This window comes from Eleutherodactylus coqui, chromosome 1 (assembly GCF_035609145.1).
Source record: "Eleutherodactylus coqui strain aEleCoq1 chromosome 1, aEleCoq1.hap1, whole genome shotgun sequence".
NCBI classification, from domain to species: domain Eukaryota; kingdom Metazoa; phylum Chordata; class Amphibia; order Anura; family Eleutherodactylidae; genus Eleutherodactylus; species Eleutherodactylus coqui.
The window spans coordinates 468,282,745-468,307,909 of NC_089837.1; the positions used below are offsets into that span (position 1 = coordinate 468,282,745).

Consider the following 25,165-nt stretch of genomic DNA (forward strand, 5'->3'; position numbering starts at 1 on the left):
CACAGACAAGGGTGGCGCTGTATTTGGCCATGATTTTCTAACCCCGGACCATCCCTTTAATCAGGTTCCAGAGATGAATTGGACATTTTGTATAACATAAAGTGCCTCTACTAACATATCTCAGTGTGTTGATTACAAGTCACCATATGGGCTTGTACACTTCTAGTATTATTAAACTCACTTTTAACATACAATATTCTTAGAAACCCCAGTTAGTCGTACATTACCTTTTAGAAGTTTTAGCCATATACTGTACATGATTATCCTTCGATGCAGCTCAGTCATCTTTCCATATTGTCAGATAGATTTGTAGAGCTATACAAAATACTTTGCATTAAAGGGGTTGTCCAGGGTTAGTCAAACATGACTGCTTTCTTCCAAAAACAGCACTACCCCTCTTGATAGGTTATGTGTGGTATTGCATCTCAGCTCCATTGAAGTTTGGCTCAGGTTCAATACCATACCTAACCTGTGGACAGAAGTGGTGCTGTTTTTGGAAGAAAGCAGCAATTTTTTTTAATTCTAGACAACCCTTAACCCTTTCCAATCCATTGTCTGACCTCTGAAGACATTATGATTTAAGGCTGTACAGCTCCGATGTTGGAAGACGTCTGTCGGGGTTCTCTTACTGTACATTGCCAGCCTCTCTGCTGTCGGAGCCTATCCAATGTGTCACCTCATGCAGTACTGGCTTTAGCCAGCAGATAGCCCCATTGTATAACTGCAGAAAAAGAGTAAGCCCCCTAGGAAAACCAGGATACAAATTGGATTGGAAAGGGTTAAATGCATGGTATGACTAAGAGATCAGCACTTACCTAAAGAGTACTTGGAAAAACCTAAAGGGTTCAATAAAGTATTTAGTAAAGTTGCAGGATTGCATTTACAAACCAAGAAGTGAAAGTTACATGAAGGTGCAGAACATAATACAGATGTTGAATAAAGTGTATGGCCAACTTTAGGACTCCTGTGCCAGTCTTGGTGAATGGGCTGATAATGAAGCTTATTCCATGTGCCCGGCAAGATGTCCAAGAAACTCCCCTTCAGTCGCTGCTCCTGCTGGAAACACTGCACCGCAGAACTCGCATATCTGGGAAGTCAGTCCAACATCTGAGTTGATATTGATGCGTTGGCCAAATGGACAATCTTCTGACAGACAGCCTGGACTCCAGGAGGACTGTAGGAAATGGGACAAGATTGGCTCAACTGTTAGTAGTATCTTTTTTATATATACATTAAAAAATATGTTAATAAGTAACATAAACAATCCCCCATGTACCATTATTGTCTATCTGTCCATCTACCATAAAATACTATGGCCATTTACTTTCCTTATACAGTATGAAACTCAAGGATTAATGGATATGGAAACTAATTAACCACCTTTCTCATGGGTGAGAGGTATAATCCTTTACATGGAGAGGGGGAACGAGAAAGTCACACAATTGTCCGTCCCGTAGCTGTGCGTGGACGACAAGTTCAATTCGAGTTTTTTCTTATACATCAAACATCCACAATGGGGATATGGTTTTATTCCATAAAGTAGGTGTACCCTAATGGAAGTAGAGCTTATAGCTAAAATCACGATGCTCTTATTTAATCTCTTAAATAAACCTAAATCCCGGAAATCAGTCATATAGTGTGTGGATGAGAGATTGGAGAATACACAAGGGTTTATAATCGCATCCATTTATCCTCTGTCAGGAGCATGGGACCCACTTGTTCAAAGAGGATCACTAACATTAAGCTGCATTTTGACCCTTCCATCACATATTCCAATAATCCTTTCACAGATGTTGATGTGTGTCCCATATGTTAGTACTGAGTATAATAAAGTCAACATAAGGACTTCATGTAAGACGCTGTATTCAAGTACGGATTATGTAACTCACATACTGTAGTTGGATTAAAGAATGTATTTGAAGAACAGGACTCTACATATATGTTGTAAATGGACAAAACAGGCAGAACTGCATCTGCTACGGTTGTCCTGTATACAGTCAACCAGAGAGAATGTACAATAGATATTACACAGCTCAGAAGCAGAACATAGAAACATATGGGACCTTTTACAGGGGCCAGAATTAGGACGCACCCCTATTGGCAACCGCAGAATTTCACACCAGGTTTAACTGCGGATTTTGATGCAAAATTGCAGGCAGGTTTTAAGCAATTTTCAATTTTGTATCAAAATCTGCACAGAGGTATACATCAGGAGTATTTTCCAACATATACTTATGACATGTCCAATACCCCCATGCACCCAGTGTATGGCAAAATAGTGTCCATTTGGCATACAGTTGGCCAGTATACCTTTTTCAGTATACACACATACACATTTATAATACTGTACATTTTTATACAATGGGAACCTATTGGTGATGTATGCTGATACCTCAATTGGAGGTATATGTAGGTAGAACTGTATACCTCCTTCATATGCTCAAAACAAGATGTAAACAGAATCTTAGTAGTACTTCTGTTTTCGCTTGTTACACTGTATAAGAAAAGGTTTAGGCTAGGGCTACACTTTCGTTGAGAGAGCTGCAGTGCTGGATTGCAAGTTATACTCATTTCATTATTTTAAGCCCTGCACACCCGTCAGTAAAACATTATATTGTAATTGGACAACCGTTTAACTGTGAATGACACTAAAGGGTACTGCTCTTGGCAGTGTTAGGGCCCTTTTACACGTCTGATAAATTGATCAGACTTCCACATCCAGCAATAATCTGAACAATTATCGTGAGAAAACCTAGAATACTCGCAGCTAGGAAACTGCCCTTCATACAGTTTGCTAGTAATTTATATGCAGCTCACACCACATTATAAATACTCATATCAAGCAAATTCTAGGATCTGTGCAACGGATAGGTAAAGTTGACATTTGTGTGCACACCACCCACTGTAAGGTTGCTACTAGAGATGAGCGAACGTGTCCGTTACGGACACATCCGCACCCGGACACCCGCTTTAGCGAACACTGCAGTGTTCGCGCGTAAGTGTCCGGGTGCCGCCGGGGGGCGGGGAGAGGCGCGGCGGCGCGGGCGGCAGTAGCGGGGAACAGGGGGGAGCCCTCTCTCTCTCCCTCTCCCCCCCACTCCCCGCCGCACCCCCCCGCGCTGCCACGGCGGCCCCCGAACTTTTTCGCCCGAACACCGAGGTGTTCGCAAAGTTCGGTGTTCGGGCGAAAAAGGGGCGGGGCCGAACGTGTTCGCTCATCTCTAGTTGCTACTCGTGTCTGCCACCCTCAGCTGCAAGCATCTCTGCTCTCCCTGTCTGCTTTCGTTCAGCACTGAGAGGGTTAACCAACTCTCTGGCTCTCAGCTCACCTGTGGGGTTAAATAGGCGTTACTCCTCTATTTAAGGTGAGCTGTGGCACTTCCTCTGGGCCTCAGAATTGTTGTGTGTTGGTGTGTGTGTTAGGTTCCGATATTTAGCTTTCTTTGATCACCTACTTCTCTCTGAGTTCTGTATATGCAGTCTGAGTTCTGCCTATGCTTCTATGCTGGTTCAGTTCTGCCCTGCTCTGTGTTCTGTGTATGCAGTCTGAGTTCTCTCTGTATTCCTTAGTTTGTGTCCGGATTCTGTTTATGCTGTCTGAGCACTGTATCTGTCTGTACGTTTGTTTTCTGTGAATTCCCATTCCTGTTTATGGTTTGTCCCTGTCCTTTCCTACATCTGTTTGCTGCCAGTCCCTGCGTTTGCTACACCATCAGAGATAGTCAGACCCGAGGTTCCAGTGCAGGGCTGCCCTTATCGGGGCGATCACCTTGCTGGTAGGTAAGGACTTTCCATTCCCTCTGCAGCCAAGGGTCAGTCACTCCTTTCCTGGCAACAGTCCCTCTATCTGATGAGTCAACTGCCAACTGCACCAGAACCTGTCTAGGCTTGGGTGGTCCAGTGGATCCACAATCCGTAACACCGACCTAGGCATACCATTGGTTTAGACCCTAAAAATCAATTTCACAGTTTTCCTTTAAAACTTTAATTCATTCTATTCTTCTGCTATTCCTCCTGAATTATAAGTAAACAGTACTAACATCATTCAATCAGTGATCTCAGTATCCAACTTTGTACAGACACACTCTATTAACGCGCCCAGTTGTAAATTTTTTTTTCTAAATTTCCAGGAGGAATAACAGAAGAATTGCCCAATACAATGTTCTAAGAAAAGATGCTCCAGCCTTGTTACTTCATGTGGAATACAAGTATTTAAAGGGAACCTGTCACCAGGTTCATGCTGCCCAAAGCAAGGGCATCATGAACCCAGGACAGGTATGTGCAGTGTGCTCATGTATGTCGGATTCTGAAACACTGGCTATGACGTTTCAGAATAAATATACTTTTAAGATTAATCCCTAATGGTACTGGGAGTCACAGTGGTGGTCCTGCCAGAATCATATAGAGTCACAAAAACAGGGAGAGAGACCTCACTGTAGGCGATCTGGGTTGGGCGAGGTCAGTATGGCCAACCACCATGACTAGGAGCCACGTTAGGAATGAATCTTCAAAGTATATTTATTCTGAAATGCCGCAGAATAAGACAAATTAGCGCACTGCACTCACCTGTCCTTGGGTTCATGATGCCCTTGCTTCGGACAAGTGACAGGTTCCCTTTAATAAACATGCTTGGAGAAAGGAGGTCATCTTTAAGAACAGATATCTAAATATTATACATTATGTGATAAGCAGGAAGAGTCACTTCCATACCTGGGCAGGTCCTCTGACTCCATTAGAATTCTTATGTGGTTCTAACAGCGTTCCAAGCGATATGTCTCTTGAATGCAGGAAGCTTATATCTTCATACATATTCGAAAAACTAAAGTTACAGTCTCTATTAATCGGAGTCAAGAGGTCAAGATATAATTTCCCAGGGTCTTTTTTATCCCCAATATTGTCCATATCCAAAAATGTAGGAGTGTAGTTCTTAATAAACAAAGCATAGTTAGCATTTACTGCTCTTCTATCCGAGTTCATGTCAGCCGATGGCATACCTACAGCAGCCTCTTCTTTAGCAGCCGCACTGGCCAAGAAATTGTATTGGTCCTCACATGGGGGAAACCGTATATCTAAGTCCAATAGCAGACTGGAAACTTCTTTTGGTTCCAAAGACAAATCGTCATCGGCCTTTGTCTTGGAAATTTCAAGACATTGATCTTCTTTAGCTTTTAGGTTGAAGAATGGGCTTTCGGCACACGCGTCATCCCCTTTATCAGTGCACTGGATTGGTTTTGAAACAGGCAGTTCTGCAATATAAAACAGGATAAGACCATTGATATTAGGGATTTACACTCGTAAAAGTTGTTTGGACAGTTAACTAGTTTATTGCTCTGCATATGTTATGCTTTTATATATGACCTGGCTCTTTTATGCAAGCAGCAAACACCATGTGATGTAATATGGTGCCCTGACCACATCTATTATAATGGTTTCACATGTATTTTATGATAATGTAAATTTTTTGCCTAAAGTATACTGAAATATTGTGCTAGACAATAAAATAAGGATTTTCCATCTTGTGGGACATACTGTAATAGGCAAGGCTGGAATATGGTATGGGCAAAGTAAGCACTGCGCTAAGGTATAGTGACCATTCATGGATGGTGGTCGGTGGCATTAATTTTAATAACCACTGCTTAGTTTTATTCAACTGCCCCAATGCAGTGTTTGCAATACAATTCTACTGCAACTCTACATAGATACACCCTAGTTAACAGTAATCTTTTGTATGCAAAGAAGAATGGGGCTGTGGGACAGGAAAATACATTGTATTATAATACCGCATAAGGATTTATGCTAATCAGGTTTACATTTGATGAAACAGGTGATATAGGATAATATACTGTAGCTGTTTTTATTGCATGATCTGTACATAATCACTTTGCAGTATTTCTTACATTATATAATAAATGTCTATTTTCACTAGTTTGTATCACAGATTAGCAATCTTGCCCTAATACAAATTTGTTTTGAATCTAGTACTTCTTCATTGCTGGGTCAGGAGGGGTAGTCTTTCTCCTTGTGGAGAGCACCAAGTAGGCATAAGAAGGCTTACAGGCGATGCAATGCTCCTCTGGGAAATGTGGTATGCAAATGGAAGATGGTGCAATGCCTCTGCAGTGCCACCTATTGGAAGGCAGCTACTGTATAAGTCAGACTTTCTCACTGGCCTTGCAATATGACTAAGGATATAAGCCAAACCAGAAGCTTATCTTTCCCTTATGGTGAAGATTCTGGTTTGGCTTATATCTTAAGGCTGCCTTCACACCGGCGAGACAAAATCATGTGATTTTTGCACGATGCAAGAGCACGAGAAAAAGCAGAATTATGAAACCAATGATTTTTAACAGCTTTATTCCCATTTGCGATGTTTTCTATCATGCAATGTAGATTTGTAAATCGCAGACTGTCCTATATTTCTGCGTTTTTCTTTTTTTTTCTCGCCGATGTATCCCTATAGAGGCTACACACCTCACATGATCACTGCAGCCTCTTCAATCAGCTGATTCCTAGCAGTGGACCCCCACCAATAAGATATTGATAGCCTATCAATTTTTAAAGGCTGGATATCCCCTTTTAATAAAACAAGAAAACAACACAGAACCTCTTGAAGGTATCTCTTACCACTAGTGTGACCTTTTTCTGAAAGCAGCTTTTGGAGAAGTTTGGCCTGTTTCGCGCATATAATTTGCAACTTTCTAAATTCTTGGTAAAGTTCCAAAAAAGCATCTTCCATCTTACATTACCTAAAAAGGGGGATAATAAGGAAAAACATGTTTTAAACAAGTGGTTATATGTCTCCAGTTATGATCAAAACGCTCCTTATAAGTTGTTTGGTCCCCTTTTTGCGTTTGTAATTGAAGAGGAACAATTTTTCGGCATTATACAGACTTTGAGTCCTCCAGTGAATGTTTTCATTAAACCTTCCCTTCATAGCAACATATATATATATATATATATATATATATATATATATAGCAAAAGTCTTGCCACTAATTCTCTAACTTCCTGGTGTTGTATAAACGTGAAATTTGGCACAAGCATTTTTTAGGTCCTAAATAGGAAACGTACAGGGATCACAACTCGAATATTCAATGATAACTGGAATTATTCAACCGACTGGGTTGACACCGAAAATACGGTGGATATAGTATATCTTCACTTTAGTAAAGCATTTGACAAATTATCTCATACCATCCTTATTGGAAAAATGACCAAATATGGGATTTACAAGGCAATTGAAGGCGGATTCATACCTGGCTGAGTGATCGTACTTAAAGAGTGGTCATACATGGCTGCACACCCAAGTGGAAGAATGTATCAAGTGGGGTACCACAAGGCTCCTAGGCCCAGTGTTGTTCAACATTTTTATAAATGATCTGGAGGAGGGAATTGATGGGAAACTGATCAAATTTGCAGACGACACAAAGCTAGGAGGTATAGTTAACACTAGAGAAGAGAGAGAGAGGATTCAAAAAGATCTAGAAAAGCTTGAACAGTGAGCGGTGACTAACACAATGGTATTTAACAAGGATAAATGCAAAGTCCTACATTTGGGCAAGAAAAATGAAAAAAGCACATACAGAATGGAAGGAATTGGGCTAAGCAGCAGCACATGTGAAAAAGACTTGGATATACTAATAGATCATACACTGAACGTGAGTCAATAATGTGATGCAGCAGCCAAAAAGACAAACACAATTCTGGGATGTATTAAGAGAAGCATAGAGTCCAGATCACATGAGGTAATTATCCCCCTCTACCTTAGTCAGACCTCATCTGGAATATTGTGTCCACTTCTGTGTACCCCACTTTAAAAAAGACAGACAAACTGGAGGAAATTCAGAGAAGAGTTACCAAGATGGTGAGCGGTCTGCAAATCATGTCCTATGACGAACGATTAAAGGATCTGGGAATGTTTAGCTTGCAAAAAAGAAGGCTGAGAGGAGACTTAATAACTGACTACAAATATCTGAAGGGCTGTCACAGTGCAGAGGGATCAGCCCTATTCTCATTTACACAAGGGAAGACTAGAAGCAATGGGATGAAACTGAAAGGGAGGAGACACAAATTAGATATTTGAAAACACTTTCTGACAGTGAGGGTGATGAATGAGTGGAACAGGTTAACACGGGAGGCGGTGAGTTCTCCTTTAATGGAAGTGTTCAAACAAAGGCTGGAAAAATATCTGTCTGGGATGTCTTAGTGAATCCAACAGTGAACAGGGGGTTGGACCAGATGACCCTGGAGGTCCCTTCCAACTCTACTATTCTGTGATTCTAAGTGAAAAAGTAAATGCGCCCCTACATAATGTATCTAATCTAATTCTCTGACTTCCTGGAGTTGTACAAACGTGACATTTGGCACGATCATTCATTAGGTCAGAAACAGGAAAAGTATAGGGGTCACAACTCGATTATTCAATGCTGAGTGCAAAAGCAAGTGCACCCCTATGTTATGTCACTTCCCTGTGTCATACAAACTTAAACTTTGGCACGATTATTCTTTAGGTCCTATACAGGAAAAGGAAAGGGGTCACAACTTGAATATTTAATGCTAAGTGCAAAAGTAAGTGCACCCCTATGTAAAGTACCTAATAAACTTCTCTATGGCCATTAGAACCATACTGTATATGTGATAGATGGAATATTCGTTCCACTGTGGAACGCAATACCGGACGGGCGAGGACTGCGCATGCGCGGGTGACTCGATGACGTATTGTCACATGACAGTCACGTGTGAATGGCTGCGGGACTCTGGGAAAATCGCGCATGCGCGTTGATGATTATGTGAACGCCAGTGATGATGTGGAAACGCCATTATGCTTATCCAGTCAGCTATTGTTATGCAGTAATTGATTGACTGATCATGTGATTGTTTTGTCCCTATATATATGTTGCTATGTACACTATGCTTTTAGATTTAATAAAGACTTCAAACAGTCGAAACGTTATCTGTTTGGGAGAAATAAAGAATACCTTTTACTTGCACCCTGTATGCTGTCACAACTGCTTTCTTGCATATGAGGACTATATGGATCCATGAATTGGATTCAGATTGGTGACGTGCATATTTCCATCCAACTAAGTATAGTATAAGGCTGTGCTGTTGATACCCTTCTTCTACTATGTGTATATACTGAGAATCTACCTCACCTCTATGTGTATATACTGAGGAGAATCTACCTCACCTCTCTGTGTATATACTGAGGAGAATCTACCTACCCTCTATGTGTATATACTGCGGAGAATCTACCTCACCTCTATGTGTATATACTGAGGAGAATCCACCTCACCTCTATGTGTATATACTGAGGAGAATCTACCTCACCTCTAAATGTATATACTGAGGAGAACCTACCTCACCTCTATGTGTATATACTGAGGAGAATCTACCTCACCTCTACGTATATACTGAGGAGAATCTACCTCACTTCTATGTGTATATACTGAGAAGAATCTACCTCACCTCTATGTGTATATACTGAGGAGAATCCACCTCACCTCTATGTGTATATACTGAGGAGAATCTACCTCACCTCTACGTGTATATACTGAGGAGAACCTACCTCACCTCTATGTATATATACTGAGGAGAATCTACCTCCCCACTATGTGTATATACTGAGGAGAATCTACCTCCCCTCTATGTGTATATACTGAGGAGAATCTACCTCCCCTCTATGTGTATATAAGGAGGAGAATCTACCTCCCCTCTATGTGTATATACTGAGGAGAATCTACCTCCCCTCTATGTGTATATACTGAGGAGAATCTACCTCCCCTCTATGTGTATATACTGAGGAGAATCTACCTCCCCTCTATGTGTATATACTGAAGAGAATCTACCTCCCCTCTATGTGTATATATTGAAGAGAATATACCTCCCCTCTATGTTTATATACTGAGGAGAACCTACCTCACCTCTATGTGTATATACAGAGGAGAATCTACCTACCCTCTATGTGTATATACTGAGGAGAATCTACCTCCCCTCTATGTGTATATACTGAGGAGAATCTACCTCCCCTCTATGTGTATATATTGAGAAGAATCTACCTCACCTCTATGTGTAAATACTGAGAAGAATCTGCCTCACCTCTATGTGTGTATACTGAGGACAATCTAACACTCCTCTCTCTAGGTGTATATACAAAAAAGAATCTAAGTCACCTCTGTGTGCATTTACTGAGCAGAAGAAAGCGACCATAAACTGCAAGGATGGAGCATGCCCTTAAGGGTGACTACCCACTAGCGGATTTTTTTTCTGCTGCAAATTTGCTCCTATTTTTTCTTCCAATTGTCAATGGGACTTTCTAATGTTAAAAACGCAAAGTTGCGTTGCGTCACGGTTTTAACATTAGGAAGTCCCATTGACAATTGGAAGAAAAAATAGGAGCAAATTCACAGCAGAAAAAAAAAACGCTAGTGGGTAGTCACCCTAATGTATCTGCACAGGCGATTTTGTCTCACGATTTTGTAGCAATGCGGCAGTGCTACAAATTGCATGTTTGTAGAGTCCATGCTTTCCTATGGGTTCAACCACATGAGCGATGTTTTGTAGTCTACTACATTACGGGACTACAAAATTGCGGTATGCTCTAAAGGCCTTGCTTATACGGGCAACACAGCATCGCCGTGAGAAAGTGGATATCGCTGTGTCTTCTTGCGACAATAACGCAATTCTGTAGCACTACAAAGTCGCATGTGATGCTACAAAGTTGCGCGACTTTGTAGCACCATATGCAAGGATTTTCAGAGGGGGGGGCTTGAAATATAAGCCCTGCCCTGGAAATCAGCCAAAGCTGAAGTAAAATTTTTTTTAAAGTATACATCACCTCTCCCGTGCTGTCTGGGGCTCCCCTGCATCTTCTCCCTGGGTCCCGGCACTGATCTTCTCTTCTGGACGGCGATATGCCCGCAAGTCGTGAGGTTTTGTAGCCCACGTTTCCCCATGCAGTCTTCCTCTCTGTTGCATCGCACGAAAACACGGTTTTCATGCCGTGCAATGCATTTTTGACAGTAGCAAATCCTACTGTCAAAGCTATAATCTAAGCCCTACCTGCAGAAATAAATAAATATACATACATCACATTAGAAGCAATCTCCGCCCCTGGAAGTGCTGACTGTGATTGGCCGATGCTTAGCCAATCACAGCCAGCATTTCCAGAAGGCGGGGATTTTTCAATGCCTGGCCAAAGATTTTGAAAAGAAGCAGTGCGAACAACACGTAAACACCTGTTCCAAATTAACTCGGGCAAAGCCGGGTATATCAGCTAGTATTATATAAGGCTGAGAAAAAGTCATATGTCCATCCAGTTAATCCTATTACTCCCACCCCTCCCCAATGTTGATCTAGAGCACATGTGTCAAACACAAGGCCCGCAGGACAAATCCGGGCCGCTGCCTCATTTTTTTTGGCCTGCGGCATGCCGACGGCCGCTCACCACTCTAGTGAATACCAGCTGGGTTGCTGCAGCTCCCAGCTGGTAAGCGCGCTGTTACCGCTGATCCCAGCGCACACTGATGTCAGTGTGCAGCCGGGATCCTCCTCCCCTCAGTCCCCTGCACTTCAGTTCCGCAGGAGAGGACTCAGGGAGGAAGCGTGCAGGGCGCACAAACTGACGTCAGTGTGCACCTGGGGATCAGCATGAGCAGAGGGGGAGCGGCGCTGACAGCAGGGAGGAGGTAAGTATATGGGTTGGGGGGAACGGACTATTATTACTGAGAGAGGGGGTAATGTTGCTGCAGGGGGTTAATAGTGGCTGCTTAGGGTGGAAGTTAATGGTGGCAGCTTTGCGGGGGGGGGGGGGGGTTAATGGTGGCTGCTTTGCAGGGGGGGTTAATAGGGGCTGCTGAGGGGGGTAATATTGCTGCTGCTGGGGGGGGGTAATATTGCTGCCGCTGTTGCTGGGGGTGGGGCTTAACATTGCTGCCGCTGCTGCTGGGGGGGGGTTAATATTGCTGCTGCTGCTGGGGGGGTGGTTAATATTGCTGCTGCTGGGGGGGGTTAATATTGCTGCTGCTGGGGGGGTTAATATTGCTGCTGTTGCGGGGGTTAATATTGCTGCTGCTGGGGGGGATAATATTGCTGCTGCTGGGGGGGTTAATATTGCTGCTGCTGGGGGGCTTAATATTGCTGCTGCTGCTGGGGGGGTTAATATTGCTGCTGGGGGGGTAGTATTGCTGCTGCTGCTGGGGAGGAGGTAATATTACCTGTTACTACTGGGGCCACGGGGGGGTACTGTTACTACTGGGGTCACTGTGGGGTACCCTGTTACTACTGGGGCCACTGTGGGGGTCGTTATTACTACTGGGCCCATTGTGGGACTCGCTATTGCTAATTGGCCCACTGTGGGGGTCGCTATTGCTAATTGGCCTACTGTGGGGGTCGCTATTGCTAATTGGCCCACTGTGGGGGGCCGCTATTGCTAATTGGCCCATTGTGGGGGTCGCTATTGCTAATTGGCCCACTGTGGGGGTCAATACTTTTACTGGGGCCACTATGAGATTCACTATTACTACTTTGACCACTATAGGGGTCACTATTAGGGCTCGTTCACACGGGTGTAATCTTATTTCGGTCGCCCAAATACGCTGCGTATTTGCGCAATCGAAAACCGCTTATGCCTGCATATTTGGGAACGCAAAAAAGAACACAGATGGGCCCACTGAAATGGTTCGCAAATATGCCGTGAATACATAAGTTTCCTGCGCATTCACCACGTATTTGCACAGCCCATTCACTTTAATGGCCTATTGGGATGCGTAGTACACAACAAAATAGATCATGCTGTGTGAAAATATACATTGAAATCAATGGCTTCTATTCACTGCATATTATGTACGCAAATACGCTTGTGTGAACGGGCCCTTACTGTACTGTCTTACTATCAGCCCTTTGAAGGTCACCATAAGCCTGATGTGGCCCTCGGTAAAAATGAGTTTGACACCCCTGATCTAGAGGAAAGCAAAAAAAACCCAAGAGGTAGAAGCAAATTTTCCTCATTTTAGGGGAAACAAATTCCTTCCCAAATCCAATCTGGCAATCGGACTTATCCCCGGATCACCGACCTTTCTGAAGTAATCAGTGACTATAACATATAATATTGTTACACCCAATAAATGTGTCTACATATTCTTCACAGAGAGGGGGCTGGAGCTCAGAGCACTGCTCCCGGCTCTTCCAGCCTCCTCCCCCTGCAGAGAGAAACGCCGTATATCGGCTGGGCGTGAAAACCCAGCTGATATACGGTGATCTGAATGCAGCCATAGAGTCACAAAACTGCTCAACTTTCATATGTAAAATCGCTTTTTGTTTCAAATTCATCGTGGGGACTTTCAGTGAGTGGTTTACATTGTTTGTCCCTTCTACAATAGCTCCATAAGATATGAAGTATGTCTGAACTAAAAATGTAACACATGTATAAACTGCTACAGATTTCATTTCACTTTAGAAGTGTTTATTGTTACTTTTCAGTTCCTCTTCAGTCAGATAAGGACGGTGGATTATGTGTAAATTTGTAGTTTTCAGGGCAGAAAAGCAAAGAGGAAGTGATGTGAAATACTCAAAAATTAGCAAGTTTTTAGTGCAGAAGACAAGTATGAAGAATGATCAAGATTCTGAAGAAATCAATGAATATTAGATTGCTCACACACTTTTAAAGTGGAAATTTAATTTTAAAACTCGGATAAGTGCATTAAAGGGACTCTCCATGAATCAATCATTTTCCCCAAAATCGCATGAATCACACAGTGAGTGGAAATAGGCAGCCTGATGCCCAAAGCTATTGACTTACTTCCCCCTTCCATGTTTTTGTGACCCATTTTCTCCTAGTGCTTCCTCTTTCACAAAGCAGTTCGGGAGGGTTCTTATTCTTACACCATGTGACCATTGGGAAACTATTTCCCAGCAGCACACTGTGGCTCTTCTCTGCTCCAGGTACCTCCCTGTTCTCACCTGTGTTCTGCTGATGTTGTCATACCTGCAATAGGTCCGCCGGCTATATTGTGATAACCGGAGAAGTGCACAGAAGACAACACGGTAAAAACAGCCACAGAATTTTCACTTCCTTTTTTTTAAATTTCCCAACTTGTCAGGATAAAATGTTAGTACATACAAATCTAAACTAACTCTCTCTTGAGATATATATATATATATATATATATATATATATATATATACACACTATGCGGGTGCCCTCAGTCTAATCTAGTAGCATCTGCTGCAAAAATCCTCAGCCTCTTCGAACAAACATCCCTTACTAACTGCACTGTAATAGATGGCATCTGTGCAAGTAAGGCTGCCTGTCCACGGGCAGGCGATAATCTGGCCACGGGGAACAGAGTGAAAGCTGTCCATAGCGTTGCTATGGAGAGCGCTTCCCCCTGTCCACGAGCAGAGAATCATTGCGACTCTCTGCTCGCGGCCGGCAAATCGCAACATGCTGCGATTTGCCATGATTCTCTGCGGTCAGTCTAGCTGTCAAATAGGCTGACAGCGGAGATCTGTCTGCTGGCTCCTGCTTCCCAGCAGCTGTATCCCGCGGAGGATCTCCGTCACAGGATACCGCAACACCCATGGAAAGGCAGCCTTAGTCTTTCCCCTGCAGTGTGGTATTTATGAGAGTTGATTAACCCCTTAGTGACGAAGCCTGTTTGCGCCTTAGTGACGGAGCCAAATTTTGGAAATCTGACATGCGTCGTTCAATGTAGCATAACTCCGTAAAGGCTTTACATATCCAAGTGATTCTGACATTGTTTTTTCGCCACATGTTGTACTTCATTTAGGTGGTAAAAAGAGACCGATATAATTTGTGTATATTTATTAAAAGCGCCAAAATTGGGAAAATTTTGAAAAAATTGTCATTTTTTCACATTTTCAACTGTAATATCTCAAATATGTCCAAACATACTGTACAAATTTTTGATAAGATATATATTTCCATCTGTTTACTTTATTCTGAATGCACATTTGAAAAACTTTTGTGTTTTTTTAACCATTTAGAGGACATGCAAATTTAACATTACTTTTCAGCATTTTGAGGAACACTTTGTTTTCCTGCACCAAGCCAAGTTTGCAAAGGTTCATTAGTGTCAGAATAATAGATATCCCCCCCAAATGACCCCATTTTAAAAACCACACCCCTTAATGTATCCACTGAGGGGTGTCATGAGTATTTTGACCCCACAGTTTTTTTTCAGGAATTAATTAAATTTAGAGGAGAAAAAATAAAATTTCATATTTTTGCAAATATGTCATTTTAAAGACATATTTTTTTCCTATAGTGGCCATGAAAATGAGGATTTACACCCCAAAATGGATACCCCGTTTCACCCATGTTCAAAAATATAGCCATTGTGGCCCTAATCTTATGTCTGGATGCACAACGGGACCCAAAATGAAAGGAGTAGTCGGTGTCTTTCAGAACATAAATTTTGCTTGAAGGCGTTTTAGGCCCCATAGCACTTTTGTAGAGCTCTTGAGCGGCCAAAACCAAAGAGAACCCCCACAAATGACCCCATTTTGAAAACTAGACCCCTTAACGAATTTATCTAGGGGTGTACTGCCCATTTTGACACCACAGTTTTTGAATGAATTCAAGCAAAGCAAAAGGAAAAAATTGTGATTTTCGTTATTTTGTCAATTCTGTCATTTTAAAAACAGCTTTTTTTGTACAGCACACACATGAATGAAGCCTTGCACCCCAAAATGGATACCCCTGTTTCTCCCGTGTTCAGAGACATACCCATTGTGGCCCTAATCTTATGTCTGGATACACAACGGGGCCCAAAACGAAAGGAGTAGTCGGTGTCTTTCAGAACATAAATTTTGCTTGAAGGCGTTTTAGGCCCCATGGCACATTTGTAGAGCTCTTGAGCGGCCAAAACCAAAGAGAACCCCCACAAGTGACCCCATTTTAAAAACTACACCCCTTAACGAATTTATCTAGGGGTGTACTGCCCATTTTGACCCCACAGTTTTTGAATGAATTCAAGCAAAGCAAAAGGAAAAAAATGTGATTTTCGTTTTTTTTGTCAATTCTGTCATTTTAAAAACTGCTTTTTTTGTACAGCACACACATGAATGAAGACTTGCACCCCAAAATGGATACCCCTGTTTGTCCCGTGTTCAGAGACATACCCATTGTGGCCCTAATCTTTTGTCTGGATGCACAAAGGGGCCCAAAATGAAAGGAGTAGTCGGTGGCTTTCAGAACTGAAATTTAGCATGAAGGTGATTTAGGCCCCATTGCCCACTTGTAGAGCCCTTGAGCGGCCAAAACGACAGAGAACCCCAACAAATTACCCCATTTTGAAAACTAGACCCCCTAACGAATTTATCTAGGGGTGTATTGTGTATTTTTACACTACAATTTTAGAATAAATCTAAGCAAAGCAGTAGGAAAAAAATTACAATTTTCATTTTTTTGGCAGTTGTATCAATTTAAAAACAGTTTTTTTTGTACAGCACACATAGGGATGAAGACTTTCACCCCAAAATGGATACCCCTGTTTGTCCCGTGTTCAGAACCATAACCCTTGTGGCCCAAATCTACTTAAAGGACACATGGCTAGGCCTATAATAGAAGGAGCACCGTTGGATTTCAGGGTACAACGGAATAAATTCCAGGCCCCATTGCCCACTTATAGAGCCATTGAGTGGCCAAAACGATAAAGAACCCCCACAAATGACCCCATTTTAAAAACTGGGCCCCTTAACGTGTTCATCTAGGGGTGTACTGCGTATTTTGACCCCACAGTATTTGAATAAATCTAAGCAAAGCAGAAGGAAAAAATTACGATTTTCATTTTTTTGGCAATTTTGTCAATTTAAAAACTGTTTTTTTTGTACAGTGTACATAGGAATGAAGACGTTCACCCCAAAATGGATACCCCCGTTTGTCCCGAGTTCAAAAACATACCCATTGTGGCCCTAATCTACATACAGGACACATGGCTAGGCCCATAATGGAGGGAACACCCGTTGGATTGCAGGGTACAACTGAATAAATTACAGGCCCCATTGCCCACTTGTACGGAATAAAAATTGACACCTTAAAAAATATCCCCCCCCTCCACACACACACCCCTACCCCTCCGCGCCCTTTTCGGCGTTCCCTAAATCTTAGAAAAAAGTAATAATGTGAACTATGTAGTATTTCCAAAGACAGGGGTAATTATGGAGGCTGGTTGGGATGGGTACATGGGGCAATAAAACCGGTATCCCCCCTCCTCTCATGCTTTTTGGGGGTCATTTCTTGACCTCAGTGGTGGGTATAGGGTGTAAAAAGTGGGGTTTCATGAGTCTCCATAAGCTTGATGAGGTGCGGCGGTCTCACACAGAAGGCGCTCAACAAGGTGCTCCTGGAACTGCATGAAGGCAAGCGTTCCCAGGGCTTCTTGTAAATTGCGTATTACAGGTAGCGGTCTGAATAACGCCGGGCTCACACGGCCGTAGGTGGAATCCGCTTGCGGAGGCCCGCAGCGGATCCCAGCTGTGAGACCGGCTGTGACCCGGCGTACGGCCGCGTAATGTACTGCGCATAACTGCCTACTCCCACGGGCGGTCATGCGCAGTACTTTTTTTTTGTTTGCATTTCCCGCACTGTCGCTTAGCGATGACATGGGTACCCGCAGCCTGTTTACAACGTAGTTGCGGATGGGCTGCGGGTATATCCGCGACCATGGAGTACAATGGGCTCTATGTTGCGGCTATCCGCGGTAAAATAGAACCTCCTGCGTTCTCTTTTCTGCGAGTGGATTACGCAATTCCGACCCGCTAATGTGAGCGGAATTGTGTAATCCAATGCGATTGATCTGCGTATTACCGCGGATCAGAAGCATGCGGAATCCGTAATTCCTATCCGGTCATGTGAGACCGGCCTAAGGTAGATCGCTACCTTTTTTTCACGTGACCGGCAACCGCTCCACGTGGCCACCCGTCACTGCTCCAGGCTCTCGGCGACCGTTGGTCGCTGGGAGTAAGGAGATTTTAATTTTCCTGGGCTCCTCGACTCCTGCGCATGTGTCCGGTGTTTTGCCGTCGGTCGCATGTGCAGAATCCGGGAAAGTTCACGGAGGAAGATCGCGTCGGGGTGCAAATACGGAGGCCTCCGGTAAAAAGTTTCATCTCATCTCACCGATCGCATCGGTGAGGGGAGATGAACCTTCACCTTTTTTTTTACTTTTACGTGATCGCCATTATCCATTGGATAACGGTGAACATGTGAGCAGGAACCGCTCACCGCGGCTCTCCGTGAAATCTCCAGGCTCTCGGCTAAGTTTTGTAGACAGGAGCAGGGAGATTTTAAATTATCACAGCTTTATCACAGATAAATCCGCGGGCCTTAGGTACGTCATTTCATCCTCCCTCACAGATATGATCCGTGGGGGGAGATGAAATGCAAGGCTTTTTAACTTTTTAAAACTTTTTGAAACTTTTTTTTTAACTTTTTACCCTTTTTTTTTTTTTACTTTTTACCCTTTTTTTTTTACTTTTTACACTTTTTTTTACTTTACATGATCACTGTCATCCATTGGATGACAGTGATCATGTCCCCAGTGACATCCCTCTGCTCTGGGCTACACATGGCAGCCCAGAGCAGAGGGATTTTAAATTTCCCGGGGCTCGAGCCCCTCTGTGCACGCGCCCGATGTCAATCATCGGGCGCGCATGCGCAGACGGGCACTTCGGGTCCCGGGACATCGCAGAGGACCCGAGGTGAGTATTTTCACCTCCCCTTATGGAGGTGACACTTTTAAAAAACTTTTTTTTAACTTTTTCGCGATCGCCGCTATCCAATGGATAGCGGCGATCGCGTGCCCGGGGACCGCTCACAGCGGTCCCCGGTAACACCTCCTAGTTCCAGGCTACCTTCAGGGTCTCCCAGGCTTCTGCGCGTGCGCGTGACGTCATCGTCTGGCGCGCATGCGCAGAAGGCCGGCGGCGGGTCCGGGAGGACCAGATCTTCAGCCGGCAGCGGGGAGAAGGCGGGTGAGTATTTTCAGCTGCCCTGATGGATGCGATCCAGCAGGGCAGCTGAATATCTAACTTTTTACACTGTTTTCTTTACTTTTTTGCGATCGGGGGGGGGGGGGGGGACTGCCCGCATCCTGGGATGACAGCTCCATGCTGTCGGCTACCTGCGGGCACCGACAGCATGGAGCTGTCACGTCCTCAGGCAAGTGGGCATTAATCCAAAGAGGATGCATAAAACTACGTCCTCTAGGATTAAAGCCCACTTACTGAGGACGTAGTTTCCCGATGGGGCAGTCGTTAAGGAGTTAAAGATGTTGCGAAAAATCTAAGTGATATCGCAATGCCCGTGGACAGGCAGCCTAAATGCTCGCACCCACGGTTGCCATTGTTCCTGGGTTGTGAAGCTATAGAGAAGAGATTCCGACAGGTTACACAGTTCAGGAGCAAAGACAGCCATCGATAGAAGTTGATCACCTGTCTCGTGAGTGTTAAGGCAGCAGTATGCAGTCCTAAGCTCTTGCTCACAACCTGAAGGTTGTGGTCCATTCCCACGTGGTTCAAGTAGCCAGCTCAAGGTTGACTCAGCCTTCCACTCTTCCAAAGTCTGTAAAATGAGCTTGCTGGGGGGTAATAAATAAATTATCTGAAAGTGCTGCGGAATAAGTTGGCGCTATACAAATAACGAGTCCCTTTCCCTATGCAAAAATTCTTTAGCCGTCCCCACAACACACATACAACCCGTATAGAAGAAAAAAAAGTAATACTTATGTCACTGCCACAAACTTTGTTTCAGAGAGGAGTATGTTTACACGTTGCTGATTTATTGCAGATTTTGGTGCAGATCCGCGGCAGATTTCACCCCTTTAATTTGAATTCAAATTGGAAGGGCGAAATCTGCTGCAGACTAAAGTTCGCGACAAAATCTTTAGCAAATCTGCGATGTGTAAATATGACTTTAAGCTGACTCAATGTATCAAGAATAACTCACAGAAAAGGAAGCCAGGTACAAGATATATACTGCAGGGAAGGCTCAATCCCCATATACCCTAGTAGCATGCAGCAAGCCAGATTGCAAAATATGGGAGCAAAAGTGTTCATGTGCAGACTGATGAGCTCCACTCAACTCAACCCAAGGTGGGGGAGGGGTGACTGCTGACAAACCTGGAGGAGCCCAGGATGGCATGCTAGTGTGGCACACTTTGTTAATGCAGGGCAATCCGCTGCTTTGTCAGTGTGGGTTGCACCCCTGTATTGTGTGGCGCACTTATCTATGGCGGTCATTCTTGGTATTAGCTCATATTGTGCAGATTAGGGTTGTCAGCAGTCACCCCTCCCCCACCTTGGGTTGAGTTGAGTGGCTGCTCATTAGTCTGTACATTAACACTGTTGCTCCCCTGTATTGCAACCTGGCTTGCCGCGTTCTTCCTACACAGTATGTGGGGTCTTCTCCTCTGCACTTCCCCACTCTATGACAGTGCCTACCGCGGCTCTACAGCTCCAGTGCTGTGTAACAGGCGGTCAGTCTGTGATTACATCAGAGCTGCCATTATGGCGTGCAGTAGATCTTGCAAGGCCTCACTCACACGGACGTCTGCAATTTTGGTCCGTGAAAAATGTACTATTTTCACTGCATGTGTATGCGCATTTTCAGTGCATATGCACGTTTTTTTACATTCGGGTTGCATCCGTATTCACTAAGTTTTTTAAATACGTAAAAAAATGCAAGAAGGTCCAATTGATGTCATTTTTTCCCGACAGTCTCTTGACAACATGTGTAAAAAGCGCAGTGAATACACATGCAACTGTGTATTTGCCGCATTTTTATGTGTTCCCATAGACTTCAAGGACCTCTTCACACAAGCGTATGGATATCTGCGCGAGCCAGAGTAGGGACGCATCGGCGTATTTTACTGTACTTTTTGCACCCACAAGGCATGTTTATTTGTTAGAGGCTAACAAAGACGCAGCGAATGAAATGGCTCATGAGTTTAATGAGTTCCAGATGTGTTCTTCTTCCTGCGCAGTTACGCAGTGTTTCACGCTTCTCCTGGCCTATTTTCCTGTACATTTGTGCATCCCCATTGGCTTCTTTAGGGATTTTGGGTGCACAAATGCGCAGGCAAACAGAGCATGCTGTGTTTTTTTTCTTCGACCGAAATTTGCAGGAAATACACGCATGTGAATGAACCCACTGAAATCAATGTGTTCTATTCTCTGCATATCGCGAGCACCGATTTTGCTTGCGCAAATATACCTTTGTGAAAGGGGCCTAATGGGTGATTTCGGTCAGTGATAAGATTGGATTGGCTTGCAGAGAGTCCCGACCTGAACCCTACTGAGCATCTACTGAGATAAACTGGAAGGTCGGGTCTGGAAATATGAAGTGTCCATGTTCTTTGAGAGAACTTGCCAGATGTTTTCAGGATGAATGGAGGGAAATACCAGTTGAAGTGTATCAGATGTTAGTAGAAAATATGCCATTGAGAGTATCCAATGTCATTAAAGTCAAAGGAGCCCTGTAGATATTGTTATGTGTCCAAGATGAGAATAACACTTTAATCCAATATAAAGGGGTCAGTAAGATTTAGGCTAGTTCGACGTTGTGCTTTTGCGTCTGCCCCATCCCCCCCCCCCTCCCTCTTCACCTCTCCATCTTGGATTTCCATGTTTTATGCCAAAAACAGCATCGAGATGGAAATCTGAATTAAATCTTTGCTTTCAATGTTTGCAATGGAGACTACATTGGCCTCAATCTCACAAGGTCTCGGTGGACCAAAGGCTTATTGTTTAACTATTAAACCCTTAAAGACCAAGTGCTGTAAATTTACGACTCTTGGTTTTGGGCTTGAATCCCGCCTGATAGCAGATATACGGCGCGGGATTAAAAGGCCTCTTTTACACGGGTGACAGATATATCACCGCAAGTAAATTGCAGCAATATCGCATCTGTGTTCTGTGCAATATCACTGCGTTTTCGCTATTTTGTGTCACTACAAAGTCGCGTGAATTTGTAGCGCTCTTTTGTCGGGATTTTCGGGGGGGGGTTGAAATATAAGCCTTACCCGGAAAATAAGCCCTAGCTGCATTAAAGGGGTTGTCCCGCGGCAGCAAGTGGGTCTATACACTTCTGTATGGCCATAATAATGCACTTTGTAATATACATTGTGCATTAATTATGAGCCATACAGAAGTTATAAAAAGTTTTTTACTTACCTGCTCCGTTGCTGGCGTCCTCGTCTCCATGGTGCCGACTAATTTTCGCCCTCCGATGGCCAAATTAGCCGCGCTTGCGCAGTCCGGGTCTTCTGCTCTCTTCAATGGAGCCGCTCGTGCAGAATGCCGGCTCCGTGTAGCTCCGCCCTGTCACGTGCCGATTCCAGCCAATCAGGAGGCTGGAATCGGCAATGGACCGCACAGAAGAGCTGCGGTCCACGGAGGGAGCAGACCCCGGCGGCCATCTTCAGCAGGTAAGTATGAAGACGCCGGACCGCCGGGATTCAGGTAAGCGCTGAGCGGTTTGTTTTTTTAACCCCTGCATCGGGGTTGTCTCGCGCCGAACGGGGGGGGGGGGGTTAAAAAAAAAAAAAACCCGTTTCGGCGCGGGACAACCCCTTTAAATAATACATCACCTAACAGCCACTGTCCGCTCCAATGCACGTCTTCTCTGCAGGTCCCTGACACATTTGCTTGTAGTTTTCCCTCAGTGCTTCCTGGTTCAGATGTTCAAAATCCTCACCTCCAAAAACTGCTGGCTGTGATTGGTTCTTGAACACCGCGGCTAGGGCTTATTTAAGGGCTTTTATAGTAGGACTTCGTACTGTAAACGTTGCATCGCACCACACGAAAACTGCGTTTTCATGCGATGCAACAGAAAAGAAAGCTTCATAGGGAAACATGGGCTACAAAACCTTGCAAATCGCTGTAATATTCAGCAGCCCGCAATTTTTGTTTTTCTTGCAATGTAGCAGGTTACAAAACATCGCTAATGTGAAGGAACCAATTGGAAAGCATGGGCTCTACATACATGCGATTTGTAGCGCTGTCACATCGCAAAAAAATCGTGCGATTTTGTCACCCATGTGAAACCGGCCTTAAGGCCAGCTTCACACGAGCGTATACGCAATTGTGAGCGCCTTAACACAACGTTTTTGTACTTTGAATAAGGCTTTTTGGCACGCCTATTAGCATATTTTACTGTACTTTTTCTGCCCACAGGGCATGTTTATTTGTGCTGGAGACAAAGACACACCAAATAAAATGGCTAATTTATCTAATGAGTTCCAGATGTGTTCTTTTTCAGGCATGCGTATTGTGCATGCATTTGTACACCACCCATTGACTTCTGTTGGGGACCTTTGGTGCGCAGATATGTAGAAAAATAGAACATGTTCCATTTTTTTGCGTGGCACTTGCAAAATATGGGGATGTGTATGAACCTATTGAATCAATAGATTGCATTCTCTGCACATTGCGTGTGCAAATTTTGTGCGTAAAAATATGCACGCAAGTATGTCCATGTGAAACCGGACTCAGAGAGATACTCTATCTGTATTTTAGATAAAGATATATTTTAATTGCAATTCTATAGTAGTTGATATTAAAGTAACAATTTCTACCTGTATTAATAATTATTTGAGATCCAAGTGATTAGGCCCATTACTTGTGTATTGCACACTGCTATATAATCGGCTGTTTTCCTAATGTATATAAGATCTTGTTGCCAGCCACTTCCAGTATTCTGCTTTGTTCTAGGAGCAGAAGAATGAAAAGTGACAGCAGTACTGAATCCATCATTTGCCAGACACCAACAAAGACCGACGCACCCCAATTGACTATGATTGCTATCATGGAGTCTGGGAACGAAAATAGTGTTGTATACTGGTAAATTTAGCAGAATCTGCAACAGACACTCTTAATGGAACCTCCGTCACAGATGTGAACCAGGCCTAAGCCAAGTACCCCCTACTCAAATAAGTTACTTCCAAATACCCCCAAGGTTATGGTCATACAATAAGCTACACATATTGTAAGCCAACCATGAGGACAATATAAATACTCTAGAGACATGGATTACACCTTTTAGATTGAAGACTTAAGATCTAGAGATCACACTTACCTCCACGATCCCAAAATCTCTGAATTTTTTGTTTCGGTTGGTCTTATGTTGAAAGAAGCAATTGAGGGGAGATTCCATATACAAACGTATCCCTGAGCAGCCGTGCAATGAGGAAGAGACTTGCATTCATTAAAATGAGGATTTTCTTACGTTTGCAAGTTGCAAACAGAACAGCCTTGTGTGTCCCTTGGCTGCTGTTGCAATAGGACCTGTTCAAAGAGTCGTCTGCTTTACTAAGGGGAAATTCCCAGCTTCATTACACTGAAAATGAAACCTGCAACCCCCACAAAGACAGGAAACCTGAAAACTTTCTTGATAACATTGCCTTGTAAAATAGATTCACTTGTCTCCTTAAGAGATGTAGGACGCTGGACATCAGAGACGTGGACAGAGCAGTCAACATGAACGTGGCACTCTAATAAAAATACAGTACCTACCTGGTAGCAGAGGATACAATGTAGTGGCCTTCACTACTGTCCTACAATTAAGTGTCTACAGCTCTTTTAAGTTTATAGACTACAAACAAAACTTATTTTGTCTGATTGTGCAGACATGTTTCACTACATTTCTCCCTTACTTTCTAATCTAAAATTCATGCTATAAAACATGGAGATGTATACGTCTGCACTGCAGCCATGAGTGTCCGTATTGGCACCCGGGGCACAAGCCCCACAATTCTGTCCCAGTGCTCTTGATCCATAGGCAACCGAATTGTCCGGACGCAGATAAAGTTGAAGGCTATGGTTGGCAAAAATTACTATGGTAGACCACAGGCCACTGTAACCTCGCAGCCTTGAAGCTCTTAGATGGGACAACACTCTATTGCACTGGTCTCCAAGGGATCCCATCTCAGTGTCTTATAAGCTACAGGTCTGAAAAGTCCTTCAGGCTGAGCAGTTCCATTCATCCTGGGAGGGGGGGGGGGCATTTAGTGGGCTATTGCAAACACAGCAGGGCACCATTTCTGAGTTGAGGGCATTAAGAAGGCATCATTACTGTGGGGGCACTTTTAATAATAATAATAATAATAATAATAATAAACTTTATTTGTATAGCGCCAACATATTC

At 43.6% G+C, this 25,165-nt stretch overlaps 1 protein-coding gene across 1 annotated transcript; it reads right to left on the reverse strand.

Annotated features, from left to right (window-relative positions):
- Positions 1 to 839: 839 nt before the first annotated feature.
- LOC136613089 (TRAF family member-associated NF-kappa-B activator-like) lies at positions 840 to 24,276 on the reverse strand. The gene is made up of 4 exons (XM_066593935.1): positions 24,098 to 24,276; positions 6,625 to 6,746; positions 4,711 to 5,246; positions 840 to 1,174 (listed from the first exon to the last, which is right to left on the reverse strand). Exons 2-4 carry the CDS (start codon positions 6,734 to 6,736, stop codon positions 1,001 to 1,003), a joined length of 822 nt encoding a protein of 273 aa, XP_066450032.1. The 5' UTR covers positions 6,737 to 6,746; positions 24,098 to 24,276; the 3' UTR covers positions 840 to 1,000.
- Between the last annotated feature and the right edge of the window lie 889 nt (positions 24,277 to 25,165).